General features: G+C 43.0%; 1 protein-coding gene across 13 annotated transcripts in view; it reads right to left on the bottom strand.

Moving 5' to 3' along the window:
* ARID1B (AT-rich interaction domain 1B) overlaps positions 1-24,772 on the bottom strand; it is a 406,554-nt gene that overhangs the window by 110,917 nt on the left and 270,865 nt on the right. For all 13 annotated transcript variants that reach the window (XM_034765331.1, XM_034765333.1, XM_034765337.1 and 10 more), the window contains one exon: positions 17,555-17,798. In XM_034765331.1, coding sequence (XP_034621222.1) covers positions 17,555-17,798 — 244 coding nt within the window. The remainder of the gene's footprint in view (positions 1-17,554; positions 17,799-24,772) is intronic.

A 24,772-nucleotide genomic window follows, 5' to 3' on the forward strand; every position in this document is an offset into this window, starting at 1 on the left:
ATGCAAAGCAGACACAGAATATCAGTGGATCTGGCCCTGAATCTCCCACATTAGCCCTTTAAATACTGTATCATCCTTCAAAGCAGCAGGTTTCTCTAATGTATATTAACTCTCACAAAGCATGTAAAAACAACAACTAGTAAGAATTCTTTTACTGTTCATACCAATATATAGTTCTTAGATTTTAAGAGTTTCAAGGCAGAACTGTGTCTTTTTTTCATGTTTTCACAGCATCCAGAACAATGGGGCCCTGATCCTTATTGGGGCCTCTGAATGCTACCATAATATAAACACTCCATTATATTGCAAAAAACAAACCAAAACAAACAAACAAAACCACACACCAATCAATCAAAAACACTTCTGTGTTAAAAGAATGTTCCTTAGCTTGAGAAGTCAAGCACTCAAAAGCTAGGAAATATCAGAATTAAGACTGTCTGTGTAACCTTAATTCTGCCCCTCTCTCTTGTGCATAAGCATTACGATACAGTCTGTAATTCATGAGCATATGCTGTTTGTTTCACAGAGCCCCTTGTCTCATTCAGTGCACAGAATGGGTGGTGCTCAATGAATGAGGAAGCTATTCAATATTTCTTTTTATCCTCCACCACTCAGTGTGTTGCCCCAAGTTCTAATATACTGCACACCATGCACATGCTGCCCTGCCTATTGAATTATTAAATGCTGCATGGATTTTTCTGTGGTGCTCATCACCGTAGTGTGTGGCTGAAACTTGGGTCTGCCATATTGGAGATGCAGGTTTGAAAAGGGCAAAGAATTATTAGCACTTCTTAGTAGAAACAGGGAGTCTAAGCACTCGCAGACTCCTAAGCAAGCATGCTAGTGCAGCGGATGTTTCCCTAGGCCAGAGCGAACATCACTGGGGGGAAAGCAGTGGCAGAAGGATCCATTTTGTCTGTGTCCCATCCGAAGGTCCTCCTCTGGGTGTGGATTGCTGAAGCGGGGCACCACTGCAATGCACGATTCAGGGAATTTTGCGAGTTTTTGGCAGCAATCCCAAAACAAGCTAATCAGTGTGAAATATAGATAGCCAATGGCAACTTTCAACTGCTTACAACTCGGCCAAATCTGAATGGATTTTCATGAGGCCACTAAAAGGCATCTTTCTGCCCAAGGATTATCCCACTGCCAAATTTCAAAGTCCTGTTGCAAACCATGGAGGTACCAGAGCAATTCAAAAGAAGGTCGCAAGGTTTTTTTTATAACAGAAATATTAGTTAACCTAAACCTAGGAATCACTTTCCCTCCCCCATAACACCCACTTGTGATTTGTAATTTAGATACAGAGCAGTTTCATTTTGGGGGTCTATTTCCTTCCACTTTCACCTTTGCTGTTTTGATGCACAATCTCCATTAAACTGGGGAGCTACCACAGCATGAAATATTTCTGCTGGAAGCAAGTCCAGAATCATACAGCTCAGGAGAGCAACTAGTTAAGTCTTTTCTAATCCTTGCATTCAGAGATGGTGGCTGGGGGAGAGAGGAGCAGGAACTGAATTGAGCAGAGAAGCTCATATTTCTCTCACCAGGCCAAATTAATAAAAACAAAACCTGATTTCTTCTTTTCTTATTCTTCCTCCTCCCCAATGTTTTTCCTCTTTCTAACATCTTAATTTTTTTTGTTTTGTTTGAGAAGCTTAATATTTGGCTGCCTTCTGAAGAAATGGGCACAGTGACAGATGAAAGACTGTATTCATCGTATAATTCAGAATAGGGGGAAAAATCGACTGCTGTGCATTTAAGATTCTAACAACCTTGCAATTTTGTATAGTTGGTTCCCCCCATCCGTTCTTTTGAAGAAATCTGCTTTTATTCTGTTAATAACTAACCACAGTTGCAGCAGCATGGATCCGATTAGCAGTTCTTATGGTACAAAGAGGAGGGGGGAAAGAAAGGCTGTGAACAGGGTTGCCAATTTGTCCACCTAGGTCTCCAGGAGAAAGATTAGATGAGGCGCTTGCTCCCTTTTTTCCACTCAAGCACTGCTCCATACTAGATAGGCCTTTTCAAAGCCAAGCCACTGACTTTTTTTTAAAGTTCTCATTTGAGCCTCCCCAGCAAAAACTCCCTTCATAGGTTTTTCTCTCTGTGCCCCAAAAACATCCAACGCAATTGTGCAAATTTGGGGGTGGGGGCAGAGGGGGGAAGGGGACAAAGAAACATAGCATGTCCAACACATTTTATCACACCTCTACGGTGATTTTAAATTATTATTATTGTATTTGCTAAATTATATTTTCCTGAATAGCGTACAAGAGAGGAAATAACGTACACATCTGTTTAATGTACGAGTCAAATCCTTACTGCAGTTCTTACTCTGTCCTGTTCACCTGTGATTTCAGCGAGATTTGCATGAGTCAAAGCAGAGTAAGAGCGAGCCCGGTAGGAATAGTTGATGCATTACTTTATAGCTTTTTTTAATGTGGTAAACTATGTGTCCCAGCTAGTGAAAACAAATGTGTTTTTAATTGCTTCCTATATTTCAATTAACAACATTTTTAATTTGCAATTGATCCAATTTGTAAGCAACTGAATGCTTTTAACAAAAGATAGGGAAGTTGTCCTGCCTCCTTATATTACATTCAAATTCTCTATTTTCTAAAATGAAACCTTATAAAATATTAAGAATTTAGTTTAGCAAGTTAACGTAAGTTCCAAGGGAAGGCGTTTTTACTATTAATGATCATTCTTTAGAGACAGTTTATAATTTATAAGGAGAATTTTTCTCTAACCTGGTCTTGGTTGAGCCTACTGTACTCAAGAGCTTGAAAAGCACTATCCATAAGAGGTAGGTATAAAATTCATAGGACTTGCTTCCCAATAAAAACTGACCTACATCACAATTTTAACATAACAAAAGGCATATAGTCGTAGTTCACCGATAATCTTTGGAAGTTCACAACATCTTCAATGTGAAAATCACGTGGGACACCAAAGATAGGATAAAAATTTTTCTTAGACTCCCCACCACACTTCTTCTTGCAGCATCCATCTACACTTGCGAATAATTCCAAATCAACAGCTGACAACATATGTTGCTGACCCCTAAGTATAGATGAAGACTATACAGGACATGTTCTTGTCTACACTTTGGGGTCAGCACTGGTGGCCAGCGATAAGTGAAGTGGCATCATTTGCTAAATTTAAGATATTCCCACTTTTCCACAGGTTCTTCTTTCTTTCCTCATTCTTTCTCGCCATCTCTCCTTTTTCAAGTGCTGGCAAGCAGGTGGAAATTGGAACAGTGCTAATCTGCAGCATTGAAGCAGTTTACTTATGTGCTGCTGTTCTTTGCTCTACTCTAACTTTGCAACTTCCACTGCCTGTAATTAATAGATACTTTGTTAGAAAAAAAGGTAGGACCAATAATTAATCTCACCCACCCCCATGGGGAACAAGCTTCACCGCAATAGCGTTTATCGTGAATAACATGAGTACCTCATATTAATATACACTTCAGTTCAACAGGAAAAAAGAAAGCCCCCAGGAAAGGAAAAAAGCAAATCTAGGATATTATGAGTAAAAGCCTCCGAAGGCAAAGCAGGTTCCAAACAGCATTTTACAAATCTGACTTTCCTTGAGACAGGATCTATCATGCCATATTTAAACTTGCCCAACAATGGGAAACCCAAAAGACTAGTGCTAGAGCCTAGCAATTCTTCATATATTTTTAATCAACTTAAAACTTTCATCAATTTAGTACCCTCTGCAAGGTCACACGCAGAACATTCAGCCATATGCCTTTAATGTAGTTTGCAAATACGAACTTCTATGTCAGTTTCTGTTTGGAAGGGGACGTATCAACATTAGCAACCCCTGGTTATATCATTTATAAACATGCAGATGTGGATTATTAAAGATTAATGCATTTTGGGATTGGTGTCGGCATTCCGTTTGTCTCATGCCGAAACCAATTCTGTTCTTCATTAGTCAACGACAACCCACATCACCGTGTTGTGGAAGAGAAATCAAAGGTGCAAATGTGAATTGAGAATAAGTGATGAAACTGATTACTAAGAAACTTAACTGCTGTAATCAATCAACACATCACAATAATTTGAGTTATCTGGGGATGAGGAAATGAACATAAAAACTCACCATCAGAGTGGGTTTATTGTCTGTTTAGTTTTTAAAAACCATGTCTGATATCTGAGTTCCATATCTGACTATGGAACAGAACTGTCAACTCTTCACACACATATTGCAAAGCAACAACTCAGTCCACACACATTTTGTTACAAAGAATTAGATATTTCTTATTTAAAATTAATTTCTCAAAAATACTAGCCATGACTAAAATTGGAGGGGCATGTGCACAGTGGAAACAATTTCTTTGCTGGACAAATCTCACTTTATTATCTGGTCTAAATTTAACTCATCAGGACTTCCAGGCCTTTGTTCTGATATCTTGCTCCAAGTAAGGACACACAATACCTTCCTGAAGTTGATACTGATGCTAGTTACAGAGCAACCCCAAACTGGACCATTTCAAGAAGAAGTAGAGATATCCAGCCTACATGGAAAGTAAGCACTGACAAAGCACTCTACTCCAGAAAACAAAATATACCTTGTACTAGATTTATGGAAAGCTTTATCAATGTAATATGTGCAATTGCCAACAACAACAACAACTTGATAAAGTGGGAGTGGACTGACTGACTTTTACTGTAAACCCATCAATCATTACTCAATAATGCAAAGCACAAGGGAGAGGAAGGAAACCTTTTCATTTATGACAGAATCCACACCTATCTTTTATTGTGGCAATACATGAAATGGAAAAAAAGGATCTAAATTTAGCCACATAAGAATATAAAAATTCAATTTCCCATAAAGTAAGCACAGGCACTATAAGTTCCTTGGTGAAGGCATGAGTGGGTTGAAGCATCACATAACAATCAAGGAACAGAAATAGTAAATGCTAAAATTAGAAGCAAACTATACTTGCCCTATGGTCGACCTCAGCATGCAATGCATAGCCACAAGACATGAGAAGAACGATTTTCATATTTTTGGTAGCTTCAGTAGGTATATTTGAACTTTGTATATGAACCAAAATGCATGTTCTATATACTTATTCAAATACTTGAATTGGTTTTCCACACCCTTGTCACCAAAGATCCAGGTGGACTGACATATATGGTATGTTAAGCAACAGAGAAAACTTTAAAAAGCAGTAAGAGAGACTGTTTTAAATAATTATTTTTTCTGGTTGGCTGGTTGTTTCTTCTAATTTATTGATGCTGAAAAGTACCAGACTGACAGTCCTGGCAACTGAAGCTCTCTGTCCTCAACAAGGCACAACATGGGCTGTAGCAGTGTAAGTTTCCCTAATGCTTCTTCCTTGCCACTGTGCCTCAGCTCTGTTCTGGAGAGACCACCTCAGAAACGAGGATAGTTCCTTGACCTTTCTGATGAGACTGCAAGCAAGGAGCCAGTTCTGATAGAGTTTTTTGTGACATGGACAATTGCCCCCAAGGAATTGAACTGAGATTATCAACTCATTTCACACAGGCCAAACAGTCCTCAGATGGTAATTTATAATCGCTACTGAACTGATCTGATTTTTAACAGGGAACATAAGAATGGCCGTACTGGGTCAGACCAATGGTCCATCTAGCACAGCATCCTGTCTTCCTACAATGGGCAACAGAGTAACAGAGGTTAAATACTCCATATAATAAAACCAATTCCCTAGAGCTAGAGTACCTACAAATTGCCTATTCCTTCTCCCCTTCTCAAAAGAAAGTGGACTGCAGTATAAAAGTTTTAAATGCTGTTAAGAATCATTGGAAAAGGGATTTAAAACTACTGCTATGTGGAACATTCTAATATTTCATTTGTAAGGGAAATCCACAGCCTTGCAAGCACTGTAGGTTTGTAAAACTGCTGAATAGATGTTTTGTGCACTGCTGGTGATTAAAAACATGGCTAAGTCAATGGCATTTTGTGTTCTGTTTTTTTTTCTGGTCTGCTTGCCAATAAACAGCATGCATCTTCCTTGCAACACTTGTTGCAGGAGTTTTGCCTCGGGAGAAGCCAAGAGGGAAATACTGATGGATGTGTTAAAATAATCTTTATCTAGGCAGGAAGACCATGTCCATTTTAAAGGGAAATTATTCCCTATCTTGTCTTGCAATGGTACTAGGCACCTGTAAACTTACTGCAAAAAATGAAGGTTCACAAATTCAGCTCACATGGTAATCATCTCAAATAATGTTGCTGAAACAACAAATGCTTTAATACACTAGTAACAGTGGGTAGTAAAGCAAGTTATTTTCCCCCCCTAAGTAAGGACCAGAGTTTGGCTATTGGGGAAGGAAATCTGAGTTTTTCCAAAGTGTAGTTTAAAAGAAGAAGTTTCCAATCAACTTGTCTTTGTCCAGTCATGCTTCTAGAAATACTTTATTTTACAGGCTTTAATTTTTGCCAGACGTGAAAGAGACTACTATTTCTGCTCCAATTCTCACTCTAAAACCTCATTTTAGCCTATGATAGACAACCCTTACTCACTTTTTCCTTGCTCCGCTAATGAATCCTTCTAATCTGCCCACATACTAACTAGTTTGTATACCAAATTGGGAGGCTGGCTGGATTTCTAACCACGACACTTCAAAGACACCCTATCGCTCTTCCCTCCTTCATGCCTGCAGCTGTATCACCTTGTATTATAATTCTGTCAGGTCTTAAAAGTTAAGTACACTTGGGCCTGGTCAGTACATGTGTGGAAGATCTCCAAGTAAAAACTCATGAAGTGGTGTTGATCGCACAGTGGGAAATACCCATTCCCTTGAACTAGTGTACTCTGTGAGTAGAAGAATGGCTATACAACTGGGATGTAATACTCAGATACTGACCACCTGTGGCCATTACAGATCTTTCAAAGTGGATTAAACTAAACCAGAACAAGGCACTCTTATTCTGGAATAAGAGTGTCCACACTTGGTGTTATTCAGGAATAGCTACTCCTGAATAACTCTATGTGTAGACAAGCCCCTAGTGTAGACAAGGCACTATAGCTTTTACCATGACTAACTAGGCAAGGTCAACACTATATTCCTCGATAAAGAACAACCATCACCTTTTTTGCAATGAAGACATAGCCTAGGAGTGTTAAACCCAATATCCCAACTAAATTCCAATTATTTAATTTAGCAATCCTTCTGTAACACTGAATAACGGTAATATTGTTCTTCACTTTCTATGCTAACCTGCTGTATAGCATTGGTGTCTATTGATAAACAGCTGTTTGTCCTTCATATGGAAAAAATGCTGAGAGATAAAATGAAAACACCCAACAATGTGAAAAGCCACTGTTTTCCCTTAGGACTTTTCCACATGGAGACTTAATAAGCAACAAACCTACTGGGTGTAACAACAGTAGGCGAAAGTGGATTATAGAACAGTTAGTGTGCAGTAGCAGGGTCCACTCAGCCACCATAGATTTACACCGCAGTTTGCCATGCACTAAATTTCAGGGTGGACAAGCCCTGAGATATTTCTAAACAACATCCACAATGCATGAAGAATTAGTGTAAAAAATGTCAAAGTGTGTCTAAAGGAGTAAACCTCTTTGCAGAGGGTTTCAAAAATAATGTTGCTTAACTCATGAAATCTGCCCAGACACTAAAGAGTTAACAGTTTCCTGGCCTATCAGCAATCTCCCACAGTACTCTTGCCCTTCTTAATATTTAAACATTGTTGCTGCTTACACGGCAGAGAAGAAAAAGCTGATGAAAGCCTTTGGCCAATGAAATTGAAAAAAAAATTGAAAAAAAAAAAAAAAGCCCTAAACCAAAACTGTTTAGCTTATTTACATTTTTGCTTTGTTAGTAAACTGAAATGGCTGGCGCAGGAGGCAAGAAAAGTGAAATTAACATCCACTACATCTTCTGACAACGGCAGCACATTTTGATGTTATGCTGTGTCAGCTTCCACTACTGGGTTAGGGTTGAATTAGGTACAGTACAAGACCTAAGCGCAGTGCAGGGCATCACATTTTATGTTTTTTTTTTCTTTTAAATCAGTAACCTAATTCTGGAAAAGCTACAAAATAAAATCTTTATTTCTGATTAAGTAAAATAATCTATATTACAGAAATAAAAAAATACAACAGCATCTTAAATTGGCCTATTTTTAATCACTGAAGAGCAAAACATGGGCTCTGTAACATAAGTGTAGCTGAGAGAGACATGATATAGGTTTGGGGAAAATATGCACTTTTGATTTAAAAAAAAATCCAAGTTGATTTTTCTGCCCTCAATGGTTAATCTCCCTGCTATATTCTAATAGTATGGATCGAAACAAAGCCGGCAGATATGTGTGCCACTTACCACAAGAAATATCTGTCCAGCTTTTCGAAGAGTACAGAAAGGAAATGCCCACTGATTTAGGGATGTGCTAATGTCAGGGCTGTCTGTGCCGGTCCATTCCCATGAAATTCACAACGTGTGACAGAAAGCAATATGAGATGGCAAATTTTCAGAAAGGTGGAGAAACAGTTTAAACAGGCAATGGAACAGAATCAGCCATTTGGGAGGTTTAATAGTGGGCTGTTTGTTTGCCCTTTTGATGTTTCATTAGTTGTTGATTTTATTTCAACAAAGGAGAGATGGGGAAAAGGAAGCTTCTCTTCCAGCAAACCCTGGGAAAGCAACACCTTTCTTTTAATGGCCTTCCCAGCAAGACCCCCCAGCAACATTTTGGCTTTCGCCCTCGTAGCTATCAGCAACACAACAGCTGCTCTTTTTACAATGACTTGCTGGAGAGAGAATGATTGAAAGAGCCAATCTATGTCACATGGAGAGGCTGCAGCAAGACATCGCAGGAGGCAATAGAAGAGAAGTGAGGTCAGAACAAACAAGAGTAGGGTGAGGAAGGAGTGAAAAATAACAACAAAAAGAAAATATTAAAGAGAGGGAGCACACTAAAGAATATTTGTTTCAAAAACACTGCAGCCTGAGCCTCACAGGTCACAGAAATACACACAAGCTCCCTATTACTTTTTTTCCCAAGGCATCATGGCTGTAATTGGGCTGAATGGAAGATATTAGACAACTGGCAATGTCACACACAGATGGAAATTCCAGGTGGGGTGAAAGGGGAAGATGACAAGAACAGTCTTATTTATATGGCTTAAAAAACTTAGCAGCGCTTAGCCAGAGGATTAAACACCCACCCACTGCCAATCTACTGGGAAAGCAGAAAGCATTTGGATTTCTACTAGGGTCCTACTGGACTCTAGCTAGGGTATCCATATTCCATAGCAACCTTTGGTTAGTAGGTATCTGATAAATCAAATCCTACAACCAGCTATCCCCCTTGGCTGCTGGAAAAGCAAAGCATCTGTTTTCTCCTGACTCCTGGACTCCAACACATAAGAGAAGGTTACTCACCCTGTGCATTAATTGACCTTCTTCGAGATGTGTCTCCCTATGGGTGCTCCACTGTCAGTGCAGCAGCACCCGTCAGACTGCACACATGCACCTCCCCTGTCTCACGCCATGAGCGGGATGCATATACAGCGCTGTGAGGTCCGATCGCCCCCAGTTCCTTCTCTGCTGCAGCACCTATGTTTCAGTTCTGAAGCAGAGGGGAGGAGGGCAGGTAGTGGAGCACCCAGAGGGATACACATCTCAAAGAACCAGTTACTGCACAGGGTGAGTAACCTTCTCTTCTTCTTTGAGTGATGCCCTTATGGGTGCTCCAGTGTAGGTGACTAGGAAGCAGTGTCCCTAATTGGAAGGCTGGGGCTTCAGAGTAGTATTTACTGCACATGACCATACAGTGTGTCCTAGTAGAGTAGTAGTGTCCTGCTGTGGCAGGCTGAGTAATGGTGTAGTGACAACTAAAAGTGTCTGCTGATGCCCACGTGGCCACTTTGTAAATGTCAGCAATTATTATTGAGAAAGGCGATCGAGGTGGAGAGCGAGCAGGTGGAATGTGCTCTAGTTCCAGGAGAAGGCTATCAATTGTGTAGTTGGTAGGACAGATGTGTACACTGCGAGATCTACTTGGAAAGGCGTTGCTTAGAGATAGCCGCACCTTTCGATCTTTCGGCCATTGAGGAATAAGATTTTCAGAAAGATTTAGTTCTGTGCAGATTTTCAGAAAGGTTTAGTTCTGTGCAGATAGAGAATGAATGGTCATCTGACGTCCAGGGTGTGCAGTGTTGCCTCCTATTGGTTGCTGTGCGGCTTTGGAAAGAAGCAGGGAAGGTGGATAGGTTGACTGAGATGGAAGGAGGATGGAACCTTGGGTAAAAATTTGGGATGTGGACATAGAATAACTTCGTCCTTAGGAAAAGTTGTGTACAGGGAGGTATGTCATAAGGGCTCTAATTGAGGGCAGCAGGAGTTCTCGGGTGTGGCAAAGAGGTTGAAGATGTGCTGAAGGGCTCACGTATTTAGTTCCCACTCGTGATCATGGGAGAATCTGCTGCTCAGTGAGTCCACAGTGGTGTTCTGGTGTCCAGGGAGGTATGCGGTTGAGATGGTAATGCCATGTTGTATTCAATATTTCCATAATTTCAGTGCCTCCGAGCACAGAGTGGGACCTTGCTCCACCCTGACTGTTGTGGTAGAACATGCAGGCGATATTGTCCGTCATGACTCTGATGGTGCGATGTGCGATCAGTGGGAGAAAGTATCGTCAGGCATTGTGGATGGCTTGTAGCTCCAGGAGGTTGATATGTAGAGTGGCCTCGGTTAAGGACAATCTGCCCTGCGCTGTATGAGTGTGAAGGTGCTCTCCTCAATCAATTAAGGAGGCGTCGATTGTTAGAATCATGGACGGCGCTGGATGAAGGAAAGAAACCCTGACACAGATGTTGTGGGGCTATATTCACCAGAGTAGAAAGTCCTTGACTGTCATAGGCATGGACAGGAGATTGTGTAGGCTGTGTCTGTGAGGTACATAGACTATATGTAGCCATGCCTGAAGACGACACATGTGTAACCATGCATACTTTACCACAAGTGTGGCCACTGCCATGTGGCCAAGTAGCTGGAGACATGTCCTGGCTGAGATTTGGGGACAGGTTCTCACCATGGATACAAGATCAATGATAGTCGAAAATCTTTGAGCTGGGAGGAAGGCTCAGACTTGTATGGCATCTAATTTTACCCCCACAAATTCCAGGTGTTGCACTGGAGTCAGTGTAGTTTTCTCTAAGTTTACACAAACGCCACGGCTTGAGAAAAGGTCCATTGCCATTTGGACGGCGCAAAGGGCATTGGTTTCAGATTGGCCCTGAGGAGATAGTCGTCCAAATATGGAAAGATGATGACGCCCTAGGTATGGCCTTGCGTAGTTAGGCAGTGACTACCGCAAGGACTTCGGAGAATACACGAGGGGCTGTCGACAGTCTGAAGGCTAGTACCTTGTACTGATAATGGTTGGTCCCCATGATGAACCAGAAAAAACATCAGGGACATGTAGCGAGGCGGTGTGGTTCCCTGCCACCCCGGGGAGGGACGAGCCTCTCCAGACACCAAAGTGGGTGGAGCCAGTGAACCCTGCGCCCGCCCCACAGAGGTCAAGGCGCAGGACAGGAAGTTTAAAAGCCCAACCCCAGAGATCATTAGAGACGCAGCCGCCGGAGATGCCAGATGCCTGTGGCCAAGCTCCCGGTTGGGAGACCCCGCCAATTGGTGGCCGACCCGAGGACTGGCCAGACCAGCCAATGCCTGAGGCCAACCAGAGCCCGGAGAAGCAGTCAAGCCTGCCCCTCGCAAGTTACCCAGAGGAGCTGTCAAGCCTACCGCTCGCCAGTTACCCTGAGGAACCCATGGTGCTTGACCCCTTGGAGGACACCGTCCGGGTGCAGGTACCTCTAGATGGGGAGTCAGGAAGTAGCCCAGGGGCAACCGACCCTAGTCTGGATGCAGCACTGCCAGAGTCAGTGTGTTACAGCCAGGATCCCCACTGACAAAGCAGCAGGCCTTCTGCCGCTGCTAGGGCCCCGGGCTGGGACACAGTAGAGTGGGTAGGCCTGTGTCCCCCCTGCCACCCAACGCGTGGGTGGCAGTCTCCCCCTCTCCCCGGCCCTTCAGAGCCAGGACCTGGGCTTGTTGCTTACCTGTCTGCTCAGCCCCTGCCTGAGGACCTGAGCCACGGACTCTTTGCCACCCGCCCTGACCCAGGGCCTGGGCCGGCTGAACTTAATTGTTTGTTCAGCCCCTGTGTGAGGGCCTGAGCCACAGACTTTGTACTGCCCCACCCTGACCCAGGACCGGGGCTTATTGTTTAACGGTTTGCTCTGCCCTGTCCGAGGACCAGAGTGTGGAACTCGCTACTGCCCGCCAGCCCGGTGTGAGTAACCGTTTGTTTTGCTTCTACCGCTGCTGTGGCATGAGATCCCACAGCCAGACTAGTTCCCCGACATAACCGGACTGACGCAGCGAGGCAGTGTGGTTCCCCGCCGCCTCGGGGAGGGACGAGCTCCGGCCGAACCCCTCTACATGGCAGGATATATTGTGATAAGAAAATAAACATCTTGGAGGTCGAGGATTGAGAATCAGTCCTCCTGCTCCAGTAATGTTGGAGTAACCATCTTGAAGCACTGCAGTTTGATGAACCTGTTCAGGTTTTGAAGGTCCAGGATTCCAGCTGACAGATTTCTTTTGGACCAGAAAATAATGGGAGTAAAAACCCTTCCCTCTGTGCTAGGATGGGACCAGTTCTATGGCTAACAGTTGCAGAAGATGATTTATTTCTTCTTGTGGCATGGGTTGGTGAGAAGTGTCGTTGAATAGGAATGGGGAGGGAGGGTGGTGGGGCGGGATAGATAGGAAAGGGATGAAGTATCTTTCCCTGATGTTCTCTAGAACCATCTTGTCTGAGGTAATCAGCTGCCATGATGGAAAAAAGGGGCTAAGCGGTTGCCAAACCGGTGGGATGTTAGAAATGACTGATGTGACTGGAACAGGGGGAGGCTTCTAAGGACCTCAACCACACCTTCAACATTGTTGTTTGGTTGATGGTGCATGGGAGGTATCCCCTTGAGGAACCCATGGTGCTTGACCCCTTGGAGGAGTTGCATGCCTGCATTTGGTAGGGGGCTTCTGTCGATGGCGTTGAATATTGTATTGCTGCTAGGGAGTGTATTGTGGTGGTCAGGATTGTGGGAGAAGTTGATATTTCCCAGGGCACTGGTCTCTTCATCTCTTTGACAGTGGTGTGTAAGTGCCAATAGAGAAGTGAGTTGCTCGGGAATCCTTAAGGGAGTGTAGGGATTCATCCGTACACTCAGTGAACAATCGGGGGTCCTCAAAGGATAGGTCTTCGACAGTGGTTTGTATCGCCTTAGGAAGACCGGCGAGGTGGAGCCATGACACCCGTCTCATGACTATGGCAGTTGTGATGAAATGGGAAGCGGTAGGCATGGAGTCCAAAGAGGCTTGTAAAGCTCTATGGGGCTAAGAAGTGTCCTTCGGATATGAGTGCCTGGAGTCTTTTTTGTCATCAGGAAGGTCATGGCAGAATTCCTGTAGTTTAGAATAGTTGAGGTAATTGTACTTACCTCATAACTGGATATTTGGAATTGGAGCATAGCAGACGAACAAGCCTTGTTTCCAAATAGATCCAATCACTTCCAGTCTGTCATGATGTGTGGGTTGAGGTTGGTATTGGTGTCTTTTTTCTTGCACGTCACTGAAGCCTAAGGAATTTGGGGCGGGGTGAGAAAAGAAAATTGCAAGTCCTTTGCGGGAACATAGTATTTTTTGTCCACCTCCTTGCACGTCAGGGGATGGATGGTGGGGTCTGCCAGAGCACTCCGTCCATCCGGAGGAAAGAGTGCTCTGGCACTCCCTGCCAATGAGACCGGATCGAGAAGGCCTCATTGGCAGGGAGACTATTTTGGAGGAGGAGGATGTGTTGACATTTCACCTCCTCCAAAGGAATCTGGAGGAGTCTACAATCGTGCGAAAATGTCTGAAGTCGTCAGATTCAGTAGGGGGTGGAGGCATGATAGCTAGAGCCCTGTGTGAATACAAAAATGTGGATCCACATCAAATTCGCCAGGATCAACGTACGATCCAACCCGCAATCCGCTAGCCATCTTTTACCTGTATCTGCATCCACAGCAGCAAGCCGTCTCACAAGGGCTAGCAATGGGGGGGAGAGGAGGATGGCAAAGGGAGCGAGTGGGGGGGCGGGTTCTTGCAGGGAAGAGGCATTTTGAGAGTGGGGACTGGGGCTAAGGGGCAGTATGCGGGCGGGATCTCGAGAAGAGGGTGGCGCAGAGTTGGACTTGGGGGAAGGGGCATTGCATCGGATGCTGCTCCGGGGGACTTGCGAGTGATGGCACACGGCAGCAGCAGTGCATGTTGCATCACAATGGGGTGAAGGGGGGGGCACTGGGGCCCCCTGCTCCAATCCCCATGGCTGGGGGCCCTGCTGCCCAGGAGTGGGCAGGCTGGGCCCAGGAACATGGTCAGTGCTGCCGGGCCGGGCCATGGTGGGGATGCTGGTGCTGCCCCAGGGGACCGAGCTGCTGGACAGGAAGCAGCATGGCGAGCGGGTGCTGGACAGCCCCAACTCCAACTTGCTGCCCAGCCCCAGCTACTGGCTGCTGTTGCCGGCCCTCAGTGTGCTGTGCCCCCCGGGCTGCCTGAGCCAGATGCCATGGGCCAGGCGCCACCGGCGAGTAGAGCCCTGCATGTTCGTATCTGCATCTGATCCACTATCTGCAAAAATGGTCTGCGGATATCCGCAGATTTGCAGGGCTCTAATGATAGCCTCAACAGGCAAGAAGAAGGGAAGTGGAGTGGTGGTAGAATTTCATCCTCCTGTTCTTCCTTCTCATCTGCTAGAGGGAGATGCTCAGCCTCTGGTGGTCGACAGACCGATGGAGAAGGCGAAGGTGTAGGCCTCCGGCTTTGCTCCATGGGAGGTTTCCCAAACTGTGCTCTGTACATGGCCCCAAGATCCCAGTAGGACCAATGTTGAAGGAGTGGCACATTGCATCCATGGCGGTCCGTACCAGGGCCCAAGTCCGGTTGTGGATTGTGAGTAGTGAGGACGAGTAGAGGAAGTCTTTTGAGTCTATCTCGAGTAAGAGTGTGGGATGGAGTACTCCTCCTCCTCCATGTCACTGGGGAAGGGTGTTGCCGTCCTTGGAGGGGAAAGGGAAGAATGGTGTGAGTCTGGAGAGATGGATGGAAGTAGAGGGAGGTCATGTCTGAGTAGTGGTGACTCAGGCACATCAGTGACAAGTCAGTCCTTGGGGTATCTGTACTCTTGGGGTCGAGGGAGGGGCGTCATCGGCCCAGCGCGTGTATTGGTGCTGAGGGAGAGATGCATTCTCCTGAGCAGTCAGCAGATGGAGTGGAAGACTTGCTTGGTGCCGAGGACTTGCTCAGTGCTGAAATGAACCTTGGCGCTGATAGTGCTGTCAGTGCCATAATACCCGAAGTTGGCCTGGTTGGGACGGTTGGTACTATTCTTCAAGGTCTTGTGTCTCAGTCTGTAGGTCTGCCCAGTTAGGGTCTTTAGACCTTTGCTTAGCTGTGGTACCAGAGGTATTCAGACAGGCCCTGAAGCTAAGTCCCCTCTCCAAGGATATCGAGGCAACCAACCTCACTGGGGATGACGTTCTGGCGGGCGATGTCTCAGAAGGTGATGAGGGAGCCAGTTTCTTCTCAACAGAATGGGAAACAGAAGGCATAAAAGTGTTTTTTTTTTCCATAGGGAGAGAAGGAAAAGGGAGAAAATAACTACTAAACTACACTAAAAGGTAACAGGTAAGGCACTATCTAACAGGGCAAAAGGAGAAGTGGGCTCTGCTGTGGATTCCCTCCCAGATCAAAGGCGGTTAAGAAGGAACTGGGGGGTGGTTGGACCTCACAGTACTATATATATGTCCCGCTCCTGGCGTCAGATGGGGGAGATGCACATGTGTGGTCTGAAAGGCACTACTGATAAAGATCTCAGAACCTAGGCACAGGGAGTGCTGCCACATCTGCAGGTGAGCATCCACAGAAACATCACTCAAGAAAGAACCCAATTAATATTATTAGTGGTGGGGGCCTACTGCTCTGCTTCTCTCAGCCTCCAGAAAGCTGCAAAAGGAGTGAGTAAGTGATTGTCTCCATTACTTTATACTTAGCTTCTGGCAGGGTAGGGTCTCTACTGCTCTCCTTTCCCATGAATCGCTCCAGAGCTTGCCTCTGGTGCTTCTCAGTGCTTTCCCAAGCAGCAGAAGAATGAAAGGTCAATATTCCAGTCAATTTCACTGCTACTCAAGGCTTCTGAATTGCAGTCTTGTTAATTTCATTCTGTAGCTGTTGCTTGGAAAGGTGTAAACAGCAGCAAAGGCACTGCAGCAATCTGTAGATTCAGGAAGACAGCAACTGCTCTAGTTCATGTCTGAAAGTTCATCATCTACCAAAAGAGTTAGAAAAACTTGGTTTTGGAGGCTGCTTAGGCTAGGAGGCAACCTGGAGCAGCCTATCTTGTTTTTGTGTCATTCCTAAAAATGCTACTTTGGAAAGATGGGACTTCCAGGAATGGCAAATCATTCCATAGAACAGGATGGCTGACGTTCAAAACCATGTCGACTTCCTAGTCAAAAATTAATTAGGTAGACAAACACTGATTTATTTAGCTGGACGTGATTGTTTGGAGGTACACCAATATAAATGAACTGACTTCTCATATTTTAATGCTGGGTTCTTTCAACCAAATTTGGGACTTCCAGCAATGACATTTGATTTGAGCCCTCATTGCAAAGCACATGATTCAGTGTATGATCTCAGCCTACCTCTACTATACTAGACAGGTGGGGACCAGTTTAGAATGTGTCTAGAAATAATGCATATAAGTTTTCTTCTGGGCAGTTTAAGGTATCTTTATAAATGTCTTAGTTTATATGAACCATCTTGTACCACACGCCAAATGGCACTGGAAAGTGAGTGGTAAACATTTCTCTATCAGTTTAACTATTACTGGTGGGATGGAATCCTAGTGATTTCTTATCCCTTCCAGCTGTAGGGTGGAAAATACTATCTTTACTAGTTTGCACTGATGTCACACACTATGCATTCATAATACAGCCTATGGATTATTTTCCCTTCCTGGACTTATGGTACTCTATAACTCCAGGGATCAAAGACAACAAAAACCCATATGTAGAATGAAAAAGGGACCCAGAATAATTCAGACAAGTGTGAGACTTTTGATAGATGGATCCAAGATTTGGCCCAAGGGAAAAGGTCTGAACTGTACTGCTCTAAAGTTGAGAGTGTTTAGACCAAAGGTTTTGACCAGCCCATTATAATGACACATACCAAGCACAATTTTGGATCTAGACCAGAAGATTCAAAGAATCTAGAGTTCAGGGGTATTTGATCTGAAGTTTTGGTTTGAACCCACCTCGGATAAGTATGTATTTTAACAACAAAAGGCCACATAAATGCAAGCTTTCCATAAAATGAATGAATTTCAAATACCCAAGCCACAGAAGTAATTATTTTTAAAATTACATAAAACATTGTATTTCTACTCATTTTATTTTTTAAAACAAATTTACCTGGAATACTTGCAGGAGAAATTGGACCAGATCTTGATTGGTTGCTTCCAACAGGAGAGCCTACAGGGGAAGGTGATGGACCCCCTGGGATGCCAGAGAGATGTGGGGAGGCATGAGGGGAGAAAGGTGACTGTGCAGGGTTACTCTGCTCTCCCTGGCTGCTTGTAGAACCTGATGCACTAACTGCTGAACTCAGTGTTGCTTCAGTTCCAGTGGGCAGGTCATCAATGGAGCCGGATAAATCCTGAGAGAGGAAGAAGAAAAAAAAATAGAGTACGAGTAAGAACTAACACCCAAGGAACAGCACCTGAAAACTAGAAGGGTAGTGAGGAACTCTCTGTGCTTGGGTGGAAACCGTTAATATTTTTAAGAAGTTATTTCATGTAGAAGATGATGACTGGCCCTGGCCCCTTGTCTCATTAAAGACCCAACTGCGATGTTTTCAATAGTAAGGAAGTTTGCTCTGGTCTGTTGGTTAAATTCCAATTTGTATAACTATATTCTATCAATCTAAAATCCCCTTCTAGTTTTAGCTGGATACACTATTCTTCACTTGTTTTTCTTAGCTACTATATGATCTAAGTTCCCTGTAACCTGCATGGCTGTGCAGCAGCCTATTTAGTGCCATGCAGGCGCTTAGGGAACCTGCCTGGGGACCTGCTGCGACCCCGGCCCCAACTGTGCTGCGACCCAGACCTGCCGTGGCTGGGGCACCCGGACCTGCCACGGCCGGGGCAGGGCAGCTTGGCTCCAGGCTTGGCTGGTGCACCCCTCATCTAGCCCCTGCCCAGACCTGCTGGGCTGGGGCGCCTATCCTGCAGCTCCAGCCCCAGAGCTGCCAGGATGGGGAAAGGCATCTCTCCCCACCAGCCCAGGTGCTGCTGCTGCAGGGAGAGAAAGCTGCAGGGAGTCTCTCTCCCCGCCATAGCCCTGGAGCACCCTCTTGCACCCCAAACCCCTCATCCCCAGCCCCACTCCAGAGCCCGCACACCTAGCTGGAGCCCTCACTCCCTGCACCCAACCCTCTGCCCCAGCCCTGAGACCTTCATCCCTGACCCCATCCCAAAGCTCGCACCTCTAGCCGGGAGCCCTCACACCCCAACCCTCTGCCCGAGCCCTGAGCTCCCTCCCACACTCCGAACCCCTCGGCCCCACCCCATGAATTTTGTTATGTGCACCAATATGAAGGTGATGTGTCACACATCACCTCCAAATTGGTGCACATAACAAAATTCATTCCACACATGGGTGGGAAAAATTAGAGGGAATACTGTATACGATGTTGCTATACACTGTTAAACAGCTGCTGTGTTTCATTTCAGATATGGCTGCACTGCCATTGGTGCATAAAGTGTTCCCTATATCGTCAAACCTCGCTTATCTGAATGCTAGTTAACTAAAAATTTCAATCACCTGAAGGCTGGGTACAAGCCCAAAAGGTTTCGATTCCTAGATTCCAAAGCCAGAAGGGACCACTGTTATCATCTAGTCTGATCTCCTGTATAACACAGACCATAGAACTTCCCCAAATTTCTAGAGTGTATCACAGAGAAATATCCAATCTTGATTTCAAAATGTCCAGCGATGCAGACTCCACCACAACCCTTGGTAATTTGTTCCAATGGTTAATTACCCTCACTGTTAGGAATTTATGCTTTATTTTATTTTACATCTGAATTTATCTAGCTTTATCTTCCAGCCATCGGATCACGTTATAAAGTTCTCTACTTCACTGAAGAGCCCATTATTAAATATTTGTTCCCCAGGTAGGTACTTGTAGACGGTGATAAAGTCACCTTTAATATTCTCTTTATTAAGCTAAATAGATTGAACTCCATGAGTCTATCACTATAAGGCATGTTTTCCAATCCTTTAATCATTCCAGTGGCTCTCCTCTGAACCCTCTTCAGTTTATCAACATTATTCTTGAATTGTGGACACCAGAACTGGACACAGTATTCTAGCAGAGGTCGCACCAATGCCAAAATAACCTCTCTACTCCTGATTTCCCTGTTTATGCATCCAAAGATCACGTTAGCCCTTTTGGCCACAGCTGGGAGCCCAGGTGCAGCTGACCATTCACCACAACCCCCAAATCTTTTTCAGAGTCACTGCTTCCCAGGATATAAAAGTTCCCCATCCTGTAAGTATGGCCTACAGTCTTTGTTTCTAGACCTATACACTTACATTTGACCATATTAAAACACATATTTCTTCCTTGTTCCCAGCTTACCAAGCGATCCAGATTGCTCTGTATCAGTGACCTGTCCTCTTCATTATTTACCACTCCCACAATTTTTGTGTCATCTGCATACTTTATCAGGGATGATTTTGTGCTTTCTTTCAGATCATGGATAAAAATGTTAAATAGCTTATGACCAAGAGCCAATCCCTGTAGGACCCCACTAGAAATACATACGCTTGATGATGATTCCCTGTTTATAATTACATTTTGAGACCTATCTGTTATCCAGCTTTTAATCCATTTAATGTGTTTCATGTTAATTTTATATCATTATAATTTTTTAATCAAATTTTGACATGATGCTGCACAACTGCCTTATAGAAGTCTAAGTATATTAAATCAACACTACTGCCTATATCAACCAAACTTGTAATCTCATACAAAAAATCAAGTTAGTCTGACAGGATCCATACTCCATAAACCCATACTGACCGGCATTAATTAGATTACCCTCCTTTAATTCTTTATTGAGTCCCATATCAGCAACTCCATTATCTTGCCTGGGATCAATGTCAGATTGACAGACTTATAATAACTTGGTTATCCTGTTTACACTTTTTAAATATTGGCCCAACATTAGCTTTCTTCCAGTCTTCTGAAACTTCCACAGTGCTCCAAGATATAGCAAACTCCTCACCCTGCTCTTTTAGAACTCTTGGATGCATCTATCTGGACCTGCTGATTTAAAATCGTCTAACCGTAGTAGCTGCTGTTTAACATTCTCCTGAGATATTAGTGGAATGCAAAGAGTTATCATATGATATGACTACGTAATATTGCCCTCCCCAATACAGAACAGAAATATTTATTGATCACTTCTGCCTTTTCGGCATTATTATTGATAATTCTACCATTTCCATTTAGTAATTGACCAATATCACTGTTATGATTCTTTTTTTTCTAATATTCTTAAAAAACTCCTTCTTACTGTCCCTAGATTTATCCTTGTGTCCTTTTGCTTCCTTTATAAATTGTCTACAGTTTCTAGCTTCTGATTTATATTCATTACTATTAACTTCCCCTTTCTTCTATATATATTACTTTTTATAGCTGTCTTTACTTCCCCCTTTTAACCAGGTCAGTTTTTTAACCAATACAACCTTCTTCCTCAATTGTGGTTTTTTTTTGGGCATCTAGTAAAGTGTTTGTAAACAATTCCCAATTATCTTTAACATTTTTCTGATTAAATTCTTCCTCCAACCTAATATAGCTCATAAATGTATTCAGCTCTGTGAAATTGGTCCTTTTACAGCACCAAGTATATATATTACTGGCCTGGACTTTACTCTGTTTGCACATTATAAATTGATCAAGTCATGATCACTTGTACTTTAGATACCAATTTAACTTTTGACTGAAGCTCAAGCCCTATGGAGTTAGTTGGTTCTTCAGGATTGGACTTTAGTAAATGTCAAACAACTAGAAATGTTGCAACAAGGTAGAGGTGTAGCCCATATTTTTTCAATAGAAGTGGGAGCTCCCAAAAGTTCAGTAACCTTCTGTTGGAGGAAGCCCTGTGTAAGCAAAAAGAACAGGAGTACTTGTGGCACCTTAGAGACTAACAAATTTATTTGAGCATAAGCTTTCGTGGGCTACATCCCACTTCTTCGTATACATAGAATGGAACATATATTGAGGATATATATACCGTATATATATATATATATATATATATATATATATATATGTTCCATTCTATGCATCCGAAGAAGTGGGCTGTAGCCCACAAAAGCTTGTGCTCAAATAAATTTGTTAGTCTCTAAGGTGCCACAAGTACTCCTGTTCTTTTTGCGGATACAGACTAACATGGCTGCTATTCTGAAACTTGTGTAAGCATTCATACTTACACTGAGAAAACCCAAATATTGCAAAATGTTGTGGATTTTTTACACAATGACAAGTACTTTAAGGTTGTAAGGTATATGTTAGGAGAAGCTGATACTTCTATTAGCTAAGTAAGGTGCAAATAAAAGAGTTTGCTATTTCACACTTAAAATAGGTCATCTCCTACGTCATCTCATGACCTCAAAGTCTTCAACAGATTAAATAACTGGTATGACAGACCATTTACCCATTTGGTTCTAATCTTACTCACATGGTTCTAATCTTACTCACATAAGTAGTTCTACTGAAGCCAATATGATTAGTCACATGAGTAAGGTGTGTAAAATCTTGCTCCATCTGGGGGAGAGTTGATGAAGGGACAAATTATTCATGTACAAACATCAGCCAAATTTTTGATAAGCAAAGGAAGAAACTCTCAATATTTTTGTTGAATTTTCAATACTTTGGGCCAGATTGCAAAGAAGTATCCTTAAATGTAACAAATTTGCCATCACCTACTGGCCCGCTTACAAAAGACTCACCCTCTAAAAAAACTAGAATTTTTTGAAAACTTCCAAGTTGCATGAGTTTAAGTGCAAAATAAGCATCTTAAAAACTCAACCAGTACAGAAAACATACTGGACTCTACTCTTCCTTGCGCATAATGAGGACTACTGTCTGTCCCTAACCCTCCATTTTTGCTCCAAATCTGCTCGCAACATGACACTTTATGAACCTTCTTTCCAATTCAAATAAGACCTCCATTTCTGTGGGCACAACTTTGCACCTGTGATATTAATGCTTTTTTCTCTGAGCACAAAACCGTAGGTGTAGTTCATTGTGCATGTAAAAATGGGAATCCATATTCATAATCTGACCCTGTATGTCAACACTGCACTGATTTAATAGTAAAGTTGCAACCCCCTGAAAATAGTGGTATAATAGTGTAATTGGCAATAAACTGTTTTTGTTTTGTCTGTTCTAAAAACTATTAATGTCGGTACAAAGTGTAAGCAAGTAATGAAGGTATTTCATACAGTATAGAATAATTATAGAGATTCTTAAACAGGAGTATATTTGACAAATAGGTAAGTAATTACTGCTTTTCCATGCATAATATAGCACACCCTTAAACAGAAGCAAATGATTACTGTCGTAATGTGTAACAAATATAGCAGAAACTGCTGATAAAACAAATGCTGCTGAAAAACACATAATGAAAACTGAAAACAGAATCTAGCAGAATAGAAGCAGTTCACAATGAATACAGATCCTGCGTACCCAAGGGGTACAAGATATATACATACACAACTCTGTGTTGTCGCCCAGACAACAGCTCAGACTCAATAACATTTTTTGGTCCAAAAAGCACTTGTTTCATGTAGCCAAGCGGAATTTGAATAAATAAATAAATAAATAAAAAGTATTAAGCGGGTAATACTGTGCATGATAAAATGATTTGTAGTTCAGGGATTAAGGCAAAACTTGAGAGTTCACCATAATATCACCATTTATCTTTGGCTTGCTGAGTGTGTATGTGTAGGGGGAAGAAGGCGGAGGACACGAGTGAAGTTCATTTTTTCCATCAGGTTGCATTACGACTTCTCATTCTGTTAATCCCCCACGGGGGAGGAGTGAGTGACAAGTCCCAGGCATTTCCTCAAGTGCATGCCTTCAAGGGATTTCCTCACAAACCTGATGCAGCTCATTCATAAAAGCAAAAAGGGGGGGAGGTGGAGGCCTCACGTGATGCCACTTTGCTTAAAGAGCTAAACTATGTCCAGAGAGAGAGAGAGAGAGAGAGAGAGAGAGAGCATGCAAACAACAGACAGGCTTCAACTGCACTACACACTACTTCAGCCTGACCTGACTGACCCCACGCCCGTACATCATGATCCACACACGCTGAACAAACAGCAGGATTTCCTTACATGACTGGATATTGTACATGCACACCTCGCAATTCATTTAGCCACTCTGTCAGGGATGTTATCATAGCAACAATGTGTGTCTTGCCAAGCAAGAAAACAGATAAACATGTAAGCTTTCTCACAAGAGTGAATAGACTTATATTATCCACAGGGCTGTTCAGGTTACAGTGGGCAAAGAGGAAACACAAGTCAGCCATCCATACTTCGTTAACTTGCCATGGAGTTGTCTGTGATTTTTTTCTTTTAATTTGATAATTGCTTTTTAGAGAAATATATACATAAATATATGTACCTTGTGACCTCCTCCTGCCATCCCCTATTACATGCAATGCAAGAATAGATGCAGCCTTGTTATAAAAAAAAAAAAGGTACATGAGGAAATTACATATAGAAGAGAATGCATGCAGTATACAGACAGTAACAGCAGAGGTCTTCTTATTGTTCTCATGTCAGCAGCATTTTAATGTTTGCTGTTCCTCCAAGTAACAGAACAGTAATAACGTAATATGTAATTTCCATATTACAGGCATACACATTATGTGTGCACATACATTTTATATGTAAATTATATAAATACACACACACACACACACACACACACACACTTTATCCATATGCAAAGCTATTTAAAAACCTGCTAATAAGAGAAGTACCACAGTGGTTTAAGCATGCAGCCTAGTTAACAAAGAAGCTCTGTAACTAATACTTCTCTAGAGGACAATTTAGTCAGCAGGGCATCAACTCTATTCTTTTATAAGTACTATCAGATCTATGATGCCTGTAAAGAACAGAGAGACCTTACTGCATCTCATTCGAACCAAGGCACCTTCAAGCTACAGTGGTTCCATTTATCTTGTTGGAAAGCTGGCAGGTTAGGTAATTGCAGGGATTCTTTTAAGGGGCTGAGGTCCCCATACCCCAAGGCATGCCTTAAATTCTACCTCTTTTTCAGAGACTTCATCTGTAAGGCTCTGATTTCCTGGAATAAAGCACAGCAAACCTACTCTTGCCAAAAATCTTTTGCTACACAGGTTTGATTCTTGTAGCATAATCTTATTAGTGTTATCTACAGTTTACTTTAGTTTTAGAATGTGGTGCCAGGTCTAAAGAAAAATAAAGGATGAAATGCAATTTCCTATATCTTCTGCTACCAAATCATACCAAAATGCTACATTATCTATGTGTGTATCTATATTATTCAGGACATCCCAACCAGTT

The sequence above is a fragment of the Trachemys scripta genome, chromosome 3 (genome assembly GCF_013100865.1).
Source record: "Trachemys scripta elegans isolate TJP31775 chromosome 3, CAS_Tse_1.0, whole genome shotgun sequence".
Taxonomy (NCBI): Eukaryota; Metazoa; Chordata; order Testudines; family Emydidae; genus Trachemys; species Trachemys scripta.